Below are 15,486 nucleotides of genomic sequence, written 5' to 3' on the forward strand. Positions count from 1 at the left end.
TCAAGGTTGGCAGGCAGTATACTAGCTGTTGACTCCAGCAAATGATGAATCCAAGATCTCCAGGCCAAATGGTGGACTGTTCACTCATGGAGAGTTGTAGGCAGCACAACAGGATCCCAATCCACAGAAGAGTGTCTCTTTTCCCAAGATGTCCATAAATATATTGGAGGCAGGCCACACTCTTAGGGAAACTCCCTTTCAATGGATTAGCTGCTGAAAACATATATATCCGATCCAATCATGGGAATAACCCACATCACAACTGCTTAAACCACACAGAATTGTGGTCCAGCCAAGTTAACACACAGCTCCAACTATCACAGTCCACCCCTTGTCAACTTGGCAGTTTTACACATCTTCTTAACTATATATAATCTGTAAATAAGGACAATTATAAAGTCATATTTGCACCTAACATGATATGCTAACACGAGTACAACCGAAACACATTAACCTTATTTACATTTCACAGTTCATAACAGAAGGAAACAAAAATATTCAATGCACATATACAATGAAGAAACCTAACACTCACAGTCCTTGTTTCTGCAACTGCTCACATGGTCACAGCTGATATTCAGACCTACCTTCTTCCACCACCCATTCCATATTTTCCTTGCCCTCAGCAAGCACCTTAGCCAGTCGTGGTACTTTGCCTGGTGCAGTGACCCAAAACTTCATTCCTGGGTCTGGACCATTAGCAGTCATATCAGAATTGGGTTGCTGTAATTTTTTATTGACTTTAATCACAGGGCATGGTAGTACTAAGAGACATCCTAAAGAATCTCCTGTATTCCAGACATATTCTTCTTTACCTCCCTTATATAATGTCAATCCAATTTCCCCTTGGTAATCTAGATCTGTCACACCAGAAAGTACAGTAACACCCTTCTTTGTCTGTTGATCCAGAGGCACGAGTATGCCAAACTGGCCAGGTGACATTCTTAATTTCCAGTTCAATGCAGTCAGTATTGTGTTTCCAGGTGGGAATGCTCCACCCTTTGGGACTAAGATATCCAGACCTGCAGAGCATAGGGTAGCAGGGAAAGGAAGCAAAAAATTTTTTGAGTGAGTCACTAGGGGTAATAGTGACTGGTACCATTCCCATTTCCTCCCCTTGGTTCCTGGACCCATGAATCCTGGCTATTGGAGAAACAGGACCATATGCTGGATGCTGGTTTAGAGCATATACAACCTCCTAGAGAACACTGCCCCAACCCTTCAAGGTATTGCCACCTAACTGGCACCAAAATTGTGTTTTCAGTAGGCCATTCCATCATTCTATCAAGCCAGCTGCTTCTGGATGATGGGGGACATGGTAAGACCAATGAATTCCATGAGCATAACTCAATTGCCACACTTCATCTGCTGTGAAATGAGTCCCTTGATCTGAAGCAATGCTGCGTGGGACACCATGTCAGTGGATAAGGCATTCTGTAAGTCCATGGATGGTAGTTTTGGCAGAAGCACTGCATGCAGGGAAGGCAAATTCATATCCAGAATAATTATCTATTCCAGTAAGAACAAAATGCTGTCTTTTCCATGGTGGAAGTGGTCGAATGTAATCAACCTGCCACCAGGTTGCTGGCTGATCACCCCAAAGAATGGTTCCATGTTGCAGACTCAGTGTTGGCCTCTGCTGCTGGCAGATTGGGCCTCAGCAGTGGTGGTAGCCAATCAGCCTTAGTAAGTAGAAGTCCATGTTGCTGAGCCCATGCATAACCTCCATCCCTGCCAGCATGGCCACTTTGTTCATGAGCTCATGGAGCAATGACTGACATAGCTGGGGTAAAAGGATGGCTGGTTTCCACTGAATGTGTCATCCTATCCATCTGATTGTTAAAGTCCTCCTCTGCTGAGGTCACGTTTTGGTGGGAATGGTTACCACAATGAACAGCAGAGTCAGAACAGTAATCAGAATACTCTGTTGATGTTGTTGTCATATGCCATCGAATCAGACCTGACTCATAGTGACCCCTCCTTGGGTTTCCGAAGAAGTATCACTATAGCAGTAGATTGCCCCATCTTCCTTCCGAGGAGTGGCTGGTGGGTTTGAACCGCCAGCCTTCTGATTAGCAGTCAAGTGCCTTAGGCACTACGCTACCCGTGTGGAATTATGGCATTGGCTACTTAGTCATACTGTTCCTAGGAGTGAAATACATAGCAAAACTACTAAATATTTACTTGATCTATATAGACAGAAGAATGCTAGGTCACATGAACAACAGGCTAGATTGAATTGCCAGAATATAGAGTCATGGCCTCTCAATCAATTCCCAGATGTGAATCAGTTTACAGACCCACTACCCCTTGAATGAAAGAAGGCCAGGTCTCCCCTTTAGGAAGGACCCCACTGCACTGTGAAAAATTCATAATGTCAATCTTTCTCCCAGTCTTCCCCAAAGGGATCTGAGGCCATTTACAAGAGTGACTGTTCATGGGGGAAAAGGAAATAATCAGACTTTTCAGGGATTACTGGACATTGGCTCTGAACTGACACTAATTCCAGGACACCCAAAGCATCATTGTGGCCCACCAGTCAGAGTGGGGGCATATGGAGGTCAAGTTATTGGTGGAGTCTTAGCTAAGGTGCATCTTACAGTGGGTCCAGTGGGTCCTCGAACCCATCCTGTAGTGATTTCCCCAGTTGCAGAATGTATAATTGGAATAGATATACTGAGCAACTGGCAGAATTCCCACATTGTGTCCCTGACATATGGATTAAGGGCTATTATGGTAGGAAAAGCCAAGTGGAAGCCATTAGAACTGCCTCTATTTAAAAATAGTAAAACAAAAATAGTAAACCAAAAGTAATACTGCATCCCTGGAGGGGTTGCAGAGATTACTGCCACCATCAAGGACTTGAAGGGTGGAGGGGTGGTGATTTCCACTACATCCCCATTTAATTCAGCTATTTGGCCTGTGCAAAAAACAGATGGATCTTTGAGAATGACAGTAGATTATCATAAACTTAATCAGGTGGTAACTCCAATTGCAGCAGATGTGATTTCATTGCTTGAGCAACTAATTACATCTGGTATTTGGTATGCAGCTATTGATCTGGCCAATAACTTTTTCTCAATACCAATTTCAAAGGACCATCAGAAGCAGTTTGCCTTCAGCTGGCAAGGCCAACAATATACTTTCACAGTGCTTCCTCAGAGGTATATCACCTCCCCAGCACTTCATAATTTAGTCTGTAGGGATCTTGATCACCTTTCCCTTCCATAAGACATCACACTGGTCCATTATATTGATGACATTATGTTGATTAGACCTAGTAGGGAAGAAGTATCAATAACTTTAGAATTATTGGTGAGACATCTGCATGCTAGAGGGTGGGAAATTAACCCAACTATAACACCTGTGTTTCTTTTTTGTTTTTCATTGAGCTTTGTATTGTTAATTTCTAATTTCATAGCATTGTGATCTAAGCAGGTGTTTTTCAGTCTTTCAATGTTTTTAAATTCATTGAGGCTCACTTTGTGACCTAACATATAATCTATTCTGGAGAATATTCCATGTATGCTGGAAAAGTTGGCTGAAGTGTTCCGTATATGTCTATAAAGCCAGGTTCATTGATTATATTTTTTAGCTCTTCTGTGTCTTTGGTAAGTTTCTTTCTAGTTGTTCCATCCTTCATTGACAGTGGTGTATTAAAGTCTCCTACCATTATTGTGGAGTTGTCTATTCCTCTTTTCAATTCTATTCAAGTTTGATTTTGTATTTTGGGGCTCTTTCATTGGGTATGTAGACGTTTATTATGGTTATGTCCTCTTGTTTGATTGATCCTTTAATCATTATTTAATGTCCTACTTTGTTTCTTATAGTGGTTTTGTCTATTTTATGAGAAATCAATAATGCCATTCCTGCCCTTTTTTGATTGCCATTTGTTAATACATTTTTCCAACCTTTGATTTTTAGTCTATTTTGGTCTTTGTGTTTAAAGTGTATTTCTTACAGACAGCATATTGATGAGGCATGTTTTCCTATCCACTCTGCAACTCTCTGTCTCTTGACTGGTGCATTTAACTTTTTTACCTTCCGTGTAATTACCAAGTATGCATTTATTGCTGTCATTTTGTTATATGGCTTTTATTTATTTATTTGTTGGTGTTATTGATTTACTTGTTCCACCTAATTTTCTGTGTTGAGTTCATTTTGTTTATGAATTTTAGAAAATAATTTCCTTCATTTCTATTGTTTCAGTACTTGACAAATATTTCTGACTTTTCTTTTTTATTTTTATGAGGTTTATTAGTTTTCCTTGAGGTTTCCCTGTGATTTATTATTTTCTTCCCATGTTTAAAACAGTCTGTTCTATCTCAAAATCATCTTGAATTCCTCCCCATTTGGAAATTCTGTAACTACACTATTTATTCCCTCCTTCTGCTTTCTGGTTGTCCTCATTTACCAACTGATGTTCCTGGATCCCTACTTTCAGTCTTGTAAGGTTATTTCACTTCAGATACTTCTATATCTGGGTTGCTTTCTGTGGCATGTTGTCATGTGTGTTAATCACAGGTTTTTGACTGCTATTGTTGGTTCTCTGTCAAAGGGGTTCCTTTTGACATCTTCTGGAAGGTTGCTGTTGTTTTTACAAATGCTTTTAATTTCCGTTTATCTGGAAATGTCCTAATTTCACCATCCTGGACCAATAAACGCCAAGATAAATAGAGAAAAGATTGAAATTGTCAATGATTTTATTTTACTTAGATCCACAATCAAGGCCCATGGAAACAGCAATCAAGAAATCAGATGATGTACTGCACTAGGCCAATCTGCTCCAAAAGATCTCTTTAAAGTATTAAAGAGCAAAGATGTCACTTTGAAGACTAAGGTGCACCTGATCCAAGCTATGGTATCTGCAATAGCTTCATATGCATGTGAAAGCTGGACAATGAATAAGTAAGACCAAAGAAGAATTGATGTTTTTGAATTGTGGTTTTGGTGAAGAACACTGAAAATACCATGGACTGCCAGAGAAATGAACAGACTTGTCTTGGAAGTACAGCCAGAATGTTCCTTAGAAGCAAGAATAGCCAGAATTCTCAAATAATTTGGTCATGCTGTCAGAAGGGACAACTCCTTGGGGAAGGATATCATGCTTGGTAAAATAGAGGGTTAGTGAAAAAGGGGAAAACATGATGGATTGACAGTGACTGTGATGAGGGGCTCAAGCATAGCTAATATCAGGAGGATGGCAGAAGACTGGGCAGTGTTTTATTCTGTTGTCCATAAGGCCATATCCTGTGAGTCAAAGCCAACTCAATGGCATGTAGCAACAACCTAACATTTGAGGGGCAATTTTGCTAGATATAGAATTCTTGGTTGGCAATTATTTTCTTTTAGGGTTTTATATATGTCAGCCCATTGCCTTCTCACCTACATGGTTTCTGCCAAGAAATCAGTGCTTAGTCTTATTGGTTGCCATTTGAAGGTAACTTTTCATTTTTCCAATGCTGCTTTCCAGATTCTTTGTCTCTGGTTTTGTAAAGTTTGATTATGATATGTCTTGGGATCTCTTTTGGGGTTTATCCTGTTTGGGGTTCATTGAACTTCTTCAAGGCATGTCTTCTTATCTTTAATTATATTAGGAAAGTTCTCTTCCAACAAATCCTCAACAATTTTCTCTGTGGTTTTATTTGTCTTCTCTTGTTCTGGAATTCTGATCACATATAAATTATTCCTCTTGATGATGTCCCACATATCTCTTAGGCTTTTATTTTTTCCCTCATTTGTTTTCTTAACAAAGTAGAAGTGCTAGATTTGTCTTCAGTCTCACTAATTTTGTCTTCCATTGGTTCATTTCTACTTCTTTGCTTTTTCAATGTATTATCTATTTCTGAAATCTCAGAATTGATCTTCTGGATTTCTATTTGCCATTTTTGTATGGTTTCTAATTTAATTTTGTCAGTTGGTTCTCATATTTTCCAAAATTCTTGTAGAATTTTTTCTGTTTTTTCAAATATTGTCAGTTTTTTCCTTGATCTGCATCTCAATCCATTGAAGGTACTTAAATATAATTCTTTTGAATTCCTTATTATATAGTTTCAATGTCACTTCTTCTTCAGGGAAGTTTTCTAGTTCTGTATTCTGTTCCTTTGTCTGTATTATTTTATCTTGCTTATTTGTGTGAACTGGGATTGGCAGGTCTCTCTGAGACATTGTGATGTCACTCTATTTATATTTAATTGGTCATAGTATGTTGGTGTGATTCACCCAGGTTTTTTGTTTGTTTGTTTGTTTGTTTGTTTTTTTAGCAGTTCATATAGAGCAGTTGAGGGTGGGTTGGGCTGATTGGCCACTGTCTTATCATTGAACAGTTGTGCAGAAGGAAGTGGTGGCCCTTGCCCAGTGGCAAGGGTTGCAAGAAGTGTGGATGTGACTGGGTCATGTGGACATGGTCCCAGCCATCAGTGTGGTTGCCTGTGCAGTCTTTGGCAAGTGGAGCAAATTATCAAGTTGCTGCCTATATTGGAATGCCACTTGAAAATATTCAAAATGGTTGAGCTTTCAGGCCAATCAGCAGTTCACAGCACCATTTGTCTTCTTATTTGCTGTCTTCTTTCAGTTTCTCCTATTAGTTGGTATTTAACTCACTTTTTTATCCTTCCCTTCAAAGCTCAGAGTTCCAGGATTATCCTCTGTATCTGTTTCAATTGGTTTCTTATTTCTTTTTTGTAGAGTATCTGGGTAGCTTGTCTGTCTATTATGCTATCTTGCCAAGGCTTTGTTGTATGCTCACTATGAGCATCTGTGCCTCCTCCATAGGGGACAATTAACATTCGTATTGTAAGTGCTTGTCTCCCATATCGTACTATAAACTCAATGAGTAGAGACTCCACATCTGAACTGCTCATCATTCTAATCTTTACTACTACAGTATATACAACAGGTGGTTAATAAATCCTTATTAAATGAACATTCTTAATTAATTGACTAATTGAGAGCATTTGTTTTTATTATTTTACATTATCTTCTCCTAATGTGGAGGATGAGATTTCTAAAACTCTCATCACAGGAGAATTCAAAGTTGACCTTATGAAATAAAGAGGAATAGAAAAATAAAGGTACCAACTAAAGCAATAAGTCCTCTTCAAGTATGATTTTTACTGCATAATTAAAACATGGGAAGCACCTAATCCAATAAAAGACTAAAATGGTATTAATTTATTAACAGGCCCCTATACATTTCATTTGCATTTATCAATTCTGCTTCTTAAATATTTGCTTGGGTTTTCTATGCTCATGATTTCAATGAGATATTATAAATTTGCTTTGCCTCGCTACAGATATATGAATGGTAAATGGAATTTATACTTATGTCTGGTCCTCCAGAGTAAAAATCTTTCTAGTTTTAAGGTTCCAAAACTTTTACACCTGCCACTGAATCCCATCTAGATTGCAAAAATGCAGCCAGAAACATATGGCTTAAGCTCTTTTTTCATAATATGTACCTCAATTCCACACAGCAAACCCATGAATTGAATAGAAGGACTGCACGCTCTCCCAAACTCCTCAACAAGTGTCTCTCACCTTTCCTAAAGCTGTATAGAAGAAACTTTATTCCTAAAATATAATTCCCTTTACTTTACTTAATAATTCCTTGTCTTCTGTTTATAATTATTCTAGTAAGAGCAACACACAATGCAGAATTAATTATAAAGGGCTGAGTCTGTGTCCCTGTCACAGCCATTAGGTTGATTCTGACTCACAGTGATCCCCACTGGGTTTCAAAGACTGTAAATCTTTATGGAAGCAGACTGATCCATCTTTTTTTCTGTGGATCTGCTTGTAGGTTTGAAATAGTCTATGATAATAAGGTTTAATCTACCACTTAATAATCCTGGTTTTATCCCACCTCCACCTATATCAAGAGACATATTCTTAAATAAGATTTATTTTTATTTAAATAACAATTGTGTGCCCATCCTGTTTAGAAGGAGAAAGTTGTATTATAAAAACTCACACAAAACAATATCATAACTATCAAACAATTGGTGACTTATAGACTGCAGATATAATGTTGTTTTTTGTAATGAACTTCTATGAGTTATAGGTAGACACTGTGATAACAAACGCATTTTTTGACAAGTACACAAGGTGCAGGTACACCATGAAAAAAGGGAAAAACTGGGCTCTTCACACTCTTGGTAAAAAGCATACAGGAATGCATAAGCAATACCAAAAATAGTCATGGGTGAAAAATGACACAAGAACCAAGTTATTTATTGTAGCACCAACTCAAAAAATCCAAAATCTGTTAACGGGGAACTAGTTAAGTGAATGATGATATTATCTGCACTGTGGAATGCTATTCAGCAACTATAAGCTCTGGTAGCATAGTGCCTAAAGCACTTGACTGCTAACCAGAAGGCTGGCGGTTCAAACCCACCAGCCACTCCTCAGAAGGAAGGTGGGGCAATCTATTTCCATAGTGATACCACCTCGGAAACTCAAGGAGGGGTCACTACGAGTCGGAGTGACTCGATGGCACATAACAACAACAACAACAAGACTGATATGGAAGGCTTCTAAAATGTATTTTCAAGTGACACAAGCAAAATGCCAACAGAACTTTATGTGTTAAATAAAAAAGTACAAACATATATGTAAATACATAGAAATATAATAATTGTCTTCTATATGTGTAGGAAATCCCTGGAAAGATACACATTGGTAAAACTAGTTGCTTCCTGAGAAAATTGAGTGGTTTTGGGACAGGGTGAGAGGGAAGATTTTCTAACCATAAACTGTTTTGTACTTGTTTGAGTTTTTTATCAAGTGTTTACATAAACCCTTTAAAGGTAATATAAGAGTAAAGCTAAGCAGTTAGAAGATAAGTGCCTTTGCCAGATCTCAAGTACATCCAGAATAACAATGAGAACCATGTGCAGTAAGCACAGAACATTATGTGGACCCATCCTGTGTCATGTGAGGCCCTCTATGACACTGGACAAAAGCACTGGCAGGTACAAGGGCAGGACAAATAAAATCTTATGTGCTTAAGATGAGGGTCTAGAATTCAACACAGCAGGAATGTCAGCTTCAATTCTAATAGAAACTAAACAAACTATTTGCATAACAGAAATGTAAAGACAAGAAAAAGTAGTTTGGTTTACCTGGAGGGGGATCACCCTGGGAATAAGATGATCAAAGTAATGATCCACTGCATCAACAAAGTCTTTGTTGGTTGTCCTCAATTTCAGGTCAGGATCTTGTAGCAACCAGCTGGGGGCGAAAGAAAGCAAGCTCAGCATTTGAGACTGGAAGACTAGATAGAGTACAGCTGAACAGGGCTGGGGCTAGAGTGGCAGCCAGGCCCTTTGCAGAGCTCCTTTCAACACAGATTAGCTTCTTTGAGCTCACCCCACAGCTCTATATCCCTCAGTGGTCCAGAAAGTGTCTGCACAGAGTAAGTTTTTTGGATGATTCTCACAGACTCAAGAGATTCAGAAGAAAATACAATCCTTACACTATCATGATGCTGTGACCATTACAAAGTGCATTCACCTCCATTTGGCCAGACTAAGAGAAGAAGCAGAGGCCAAGCTCATGGGCATCATGCCTTAGTGACAGTTATTAGATCTTCTTTTCCACTCTTAATTAACTAGAAACATTTTGTGTTGAACACAGTGTATACACCTTAAGCACAGGACTACATCCCCTCAAAAACTTAAAACTGCAAGTGTAGTATAGGACCACCTTTCAAAAACAAAAATCAAATTAACTGCCCTTGAGCGAATTCTGACTCACTGTGACCATCATTAGGTTTCTGAGGTGGTACATCTTTATGGAAGTAGATTGCCCCATCATCCTTCCACAGAGTGGCTGGTGGGTTTGAACTGCCAACCTTCTGGTTAACAGTCAAATGTCTTAGGCACTATGCCACCAGAGCTCCTTAGTGTAGGAGTTTACAAGCCAGTAAACATGCTCCAGTTCACCAATGAGATTCCTGTACCATGAACAAATGCTGCTTTAAAATACCCTTCCCTCAAAGCCATGCCTCTTCAGCTCTGGAGCTGGGCTGGGGGAAAAAGTCTGTCTTAGGAGCAAAGGCTGTGATCCAGCTCTGGGGAGTCATAATGTTCATCCAGAAGTAGGATGTGTATGAACAGGGATTCCTTCCAGCTCATATAGTTAACAAGAAGATTCATGGATTCTCATCCCGAACCTTGGTTGTCTTGGCAAAGAACTAGTACCATAGGTGAAATAGCAAGCTAAAAAAAAAAATAAATAAGGAGGGAAGGGTTAGAGTCCTTATTGCAGTGGAGAATGTGACCTACCATGAACAAAAGAAAGAAAAATCACACTGAGCCTGTCAGAACAAGCCCTACCCTTCTCTAGCGCCTTCCCTTTCCTTCCTTCCTACCATAAGAGAAGAGCAGAAGTTACCATAGCTGCCCCCTCTATGGAGAAAGAAGAATGTGATCATCTTGCTGCTTCCTCTCCACTCTCACACACAGGCCCAGTACCTCTAATGTCTCTATAAAACAAGAATGCAATAGATGCTATACCTAGCAACATTACTACAAGCACTACATGAGCTGACATACACACATAGTGCAAGACAAGTAATTCATGCTCAACAAAGGTTATTTTTTATTATTATAAGATTTAAGAGTTTACTTTTGGTAAAGCAAAATACAACCACAAATCTGAACTCTTCCCAGCTGTGCTCACCTGGGCAAGCCACCAAGATCAATCTCACTGCAGATATAGGGGCCTGGACGCAGAATCACCCAGAGCCCAAGCTCTGCAGCCATCCTGATAAAGGCCCTAAAGAGAGAGACAGTGTCAGTGGCTCTCATGAAAGTCAGAGCTGAGGCTTGGAGGGGAGGGTAGAGGTGAGTGGACCAGAGGAGGACAGAGGATGCCAAGCCTGTTGCACAGAACACAAGAGCATGGAGTGTAGAGACAGAGCTTTCAGTGCCTCGCCTCACACCTCACTCTTTAAACCAGGGAAATGAGTTCATTGAAGCAAATGCTGCAGCCCTCCCATGAGCAGAGCTGGGAATTCAAAGGTATAAGCATCCCTAGGAGAGGAGTTTTCAGAATCATTGGGGAGCTAAAGAGCAAGGGCTTAGAGAAGCTGCCAGAAGCATTGTAACAGTGAAACTGACCCCTAATAACAGCCCCTATCCCAGCCAGGTAATGGGCCCACACTGCACCCAGGTTCCCCCTGGGGTCTTGGGCAGCCTCTGTGGGTTCAGTGAGAAGTCTGGGCACAAAGGTTGCAGGCTCTACCCCACCAGGAGTAACAAGTGCCAACCAGAGTGCCTGGTCCTGGCTGCAGACCATTTCTAAGTGTCCTGAATATATGGCTGCAGACTCCATCTCTTCTGGTAATGTCCCATTGTTCCTAAGGAACCCCAGGTGGCCCCCTCTCTATGTCCCACCTAAGATCTGGCAGCAGAAGTAACATAAATACCTACTCTAGATCCAGGTTCCCAGAAAAGTAAAATTTGCCTCTTTCTGGCTCATGGAGGTTCCATGGAACATAGCTGTAATAGAAAAAAGAGAAATAGGATACACATCTTATTTCTTTCCTCTGAATTCCACGGTAAACCTCATTCCCAAACCAGAACCTGAGACAGCTCTACTTTGGAGTAAGTTAAAGTTGCCAATGACAACTAAGTTGCAATTATATAAATGATTATCTTCAATATGTTTTCTCTTTATTGCACAGTTGTGCTCGAAGCTGCCAATAATTCTACGACTCTAGATTCCTTATATTGATATATAAATGCTCTCCCTCACAACACAGGATTTCTTTTGAGATTAAGGGAATTAATATTGTTCAGGGTTTAGAACATGCCTGGCACACAGTAAATAGTATTCATGTACCCTTTAGTCCAGCAAAGAAGCAAATGGAAATTTTGCTGATTGTCTGTTGTGTCAGATTCTTCATAACAGCCTGGAATCAGCCAGAAAAACATGAGACACAAGACAAAAGAATAAACAAAAACAATCAAAGTCAAATTGAATTGTGGGATATCATCCAGTGAACCAACAAATGCATCATGGGAATTCCAGAGGAAGAAGGAATAGTTGAAGGAATAATCGCAGAAAACTTTCCAGACCTGAGTAAAGAGTTGAACCTACAAATCCAGGAAGTTCAGTAAATTCCAGGTAGAATAAACTGAAATGAGACACTTTGTAATCAATCAAACTCTTAAAAATTAAAGACAAAGAGAGAGTTCTTAAAGCAGTAAGAGAGAAGCCTAGTGTCTTAAGTTGGGTTCTCTAGAGAAGCAAAACCAGTAGTTTAGAGAGAGAGATTTAGCTCAAGGAAATGGTTCACACAGTTGTTGTTGTTGTTGTTGTTGTTGTTATGTGCTGTCGAGTCGGACCCAACTCACAGCGACCCCTCCTTGGGTTTCCGAGGCAGTATCACTACGGAAATAGATTGCCCAACCTTCCTTCCAAGGAAGTTGTAAAGGCTGTAAATCCCAAGTCTGTAGATCAGATGTCAGGCTGGCCCTTTCTCCTGACTCATATAACTGCAAGGGCTAACAAATCTGTGACCAACAGGCAATACAGCAGGCTGCTGGCTGTAAAAAATAACAAATCTAAGATTGGCAGGTAAAATGGCAGAATGCTGGCTCACAAGATGTAAAGGTAACAATCCCAAGATCAATAGGCAATCCAGCAGGCTTATGATTCAAATCCAAGGAACCAGAAGTCAGATGATGAGGAGCCAAATGCAGGATCCAGATAGAGCAAAAAGCCAGAGAATGTTACCAGAACATCCATATTTATTGGAAGAAGGACACACCCTCAAAGAAATCCCCTTTCAACTGATTGGCTGCTCATAGCAGATCCCATCATGGAGGTGATTACATTATATCAGACCTTATTATGGAGATGACTATATCATAACTGACAAACTACTAAGATTCATGGCCTAGCCAAATTGACACATAATCTTAACTTTTCACACCCAGTATAACATATATGAGTCCTCATTAAGGTTAACCATCAATTTCTCCTCAGAAATGCTGGAGGCCAGGAGGCAACAGAATGATATATACAAAATATAAAAGAAAGAAAAAAACTGTCAACCAAGAATTCTTTACCCAACAAAGCTGTCCTTCAAAAACAAGGGTAAATCAAGACATTCTCAGATAAAAGTTGTGGAAATTTGTTACTAGTAAACCTGTCTTGAAATAATGATTAAAGAGAATTCTTCAGATGGAAAGGAAAAGGTACCAGATATCTGGGGGAGAAAAATTAAAATAAAATACACCAAAGCAAATTCACTACCAGCAACTCAGTTTAGAATCACAGTGACCCCCATTGGGTTTCTGAGGTGGTAAATTTTTATGGAAGTAGATTTACCCATCTTCCTTCCATGGAAGGAACTGCATCTAGATCTGCATCTAGAACTGCATCGTTGCATATAGACGGCGGCTTGCAAGCTTTCAAGATCCCAGTTGCTAACTTCTGGTTAGCAGTCAAATGCCTTAGGCACTATGTCACCAGAGCTGCTTAAAATACACCTACTGCTCACTAACTGACTATCTCATTATCAAGCACTGCACATATATAACAATAATAAGAAACCTACTACCTGACTATTTTGCACTTTAACTTAGGTTTCCTCCCCACATCCAGTTCCCAGCCTGCAGAGCAACTCATGTCTGTCAGGCTCACAGCTGAAGAACCTAGTTCTCTAGAAGGCCTTTTGTCAGCCTTATCCCCATCACCAGAGACACAGCTGCAGTCCTTCATGTGAAAGAAGTGACTGAGACAGATTTTTAGGGAGTGCTTCCAAAAAGCACCTGCAAGTGACTAGAGGGGCCCTCAGAGAAACAGGACTAAAGAGAGTTTGCTGCTACTGCTCACCTCTAGTAAAGCACGCTGGAAGACCTATGTCCTGAGGTGGGAAGGACACTGAGGGTAATTTGGTGCTTCAGCAGAAGCTTGCCATCCCCTCCTTCTCCATTACCCAGGCTGTTGAACTTAATTCTTCCAAGCAGCTGTTACACTCCAGGTTCTCAGCCTCAGATTCCAAGACATAAGTGAATTGCTCATTTCTTTTCTTCTTTCCTTTTCTTTTTTTTTTTAAATCATGATTTGGATGAAAGTTTTCAGAGCAAATTCACTTTCCATACAGCAGTTCACACACACGTTGTCTCAAGACATTGACTACAATTTACACCAATGCAACAGCTCTCCTCCCGCTTCCTCCCGATAGTTACCTCTTCCCTGCGTCCATGCCTCCATGCACTCCTGTCACCAGAACTGTTTCCCGGTGTATAAACAACCCCTCTTTCTCCCATGATTGTTCTCCCCAAGGAGTGTATCTACCTCAGGTACATGTTCAACTCATATGCCTGTCTTTTGTTTGGCTGGAAGCCACACATGTGGATTCAATTCTAGACCTGAAGGGCAGCTAGGGAGAATAGCCTCATTGCTTCCACCAGGCTCTATCTGACCAGCAAACTTGATCCCCCTTTTTTTTTCCCCAAATGATTTTAAGTTTTGTTCCACATTGTTCTCCCCCTCTATCCAGGATCTTCTACATAGATCCCCCTCTGAGTGGTTGACAGTGGCAGCCAGGCACCACCTAGTTCTTCTGGTTTCATAGTCATATAGGCTGATGACTGCATGGTGTGCTGGTCACAAGGACTAATTATTTCCATGAATCTTTGGTTTTCTTCATTCTTCTTTGCTCTGGAGAAGGAGAGACCCATTGTTGTATCTAGATGACAGCTTGCAAGCTTCTGAGGTCTCAGTTGCTATTCACTAAAATAGGATATGGAACAATGTTTTGTGTAGCATGTTATGCCAATCGAGCTTGATGTCCCCTGCGACTATGGTCCCGAGTCCACTGGTTCAATTACTCACTCCCACTGGGTAGCTGGCTGTGACCAAGAAGTGACTACAAACTTGTCCCTTGTCAGCTCTACTATGCTCCTGGGTATTCTTACAGAACATACAAATACACTTGTAGAACCATTGTCTGCCAGTCCTATACATGGTCTTGGGTACAATCCCTGCTGCACAGACATACCTAATAGTTCAGCCTGCCCAACCATCTATCCACCCATATACCCATGTTTGCCTTCACTGACAACGCAGTACTGTATGTGCAAAAGGATTAATCTTTGTTGTCTGCACTTCCCATGTACCTCTCTATGTCTTCCTCTTCCTCAGTGACATCATGTTGATCACTCACATTTGGTACACTGCCCTTCTCTTCACCCAAATCAATACTTATCTCTACTTATCTAACAGTGTTCCCTATCCACCCCTCCCACCCCTTGTAACCAACAAAGAAAATTTCCTTCCGTAGATAAACCATTCCTTGACTTTTACAATAACGGACTAATACAGTATTTGTACTTCTGTGATTGTCTTATTTCACTCAGCATAATGTCCTCCAAGTTCATCCACATTATGCGGTGTTTTGCAGATTCTACATTATTCTTTAGCATTGCATAGTGTTCCATTGTGTGTATGTACCATAGCTTGGTT

The 15,486-nt window shown here is 40.3% G+C and overlaps 1 protein-coding gene across 1 annotated transcript in view; it reads right to left on the bottom strand.

Moving 5' to 3' along the window:
• The window catches only part of GLB1L3 (galactosidase beta 1 like 3), a 183,124-nt gene that overhangs the window by 141,954 nt on the left and 25,684 nt on the right, over positions 1-15,486 (bottom strand). The window contains exons 6-8 of the mRNA XM_007948732.2: positions 11,439-11,507; positions 10,687-10,782; positions 9,126-9,234 (exon numbers count right to left, since the gene is read on the bottom strand). Coding sequence (XP_007946923.2) covers positions 9,126-9,234; positions 10,687-10,782; positions 11,439-11,507 — 274 coding nt within the window. The remainder of the gene's footprint in view (positions 1-9,125; positions 9,235-10,686; positions 10,783-11,438; positions 11,508-15,486) is intronic.

The sequence above is a fragment of the Orycteropus afer genome, unplaced genomic scaffold, assembly GCF_000298275.1.
Source record: "Orycteropus afer afer isolate SDZICR_OR568_19922 unplaced genomic scaffold, OryAfe1.0 scaffold00221, whole genome shotgun sequence".
NCBI classification, from domain to species: domain Eukaryota; kingdom Metazoa; phylum Chordata; class Mammalia; order Tubulidentata; family Orycteropodidae; genus Orycteropus; species Orycteropus afer.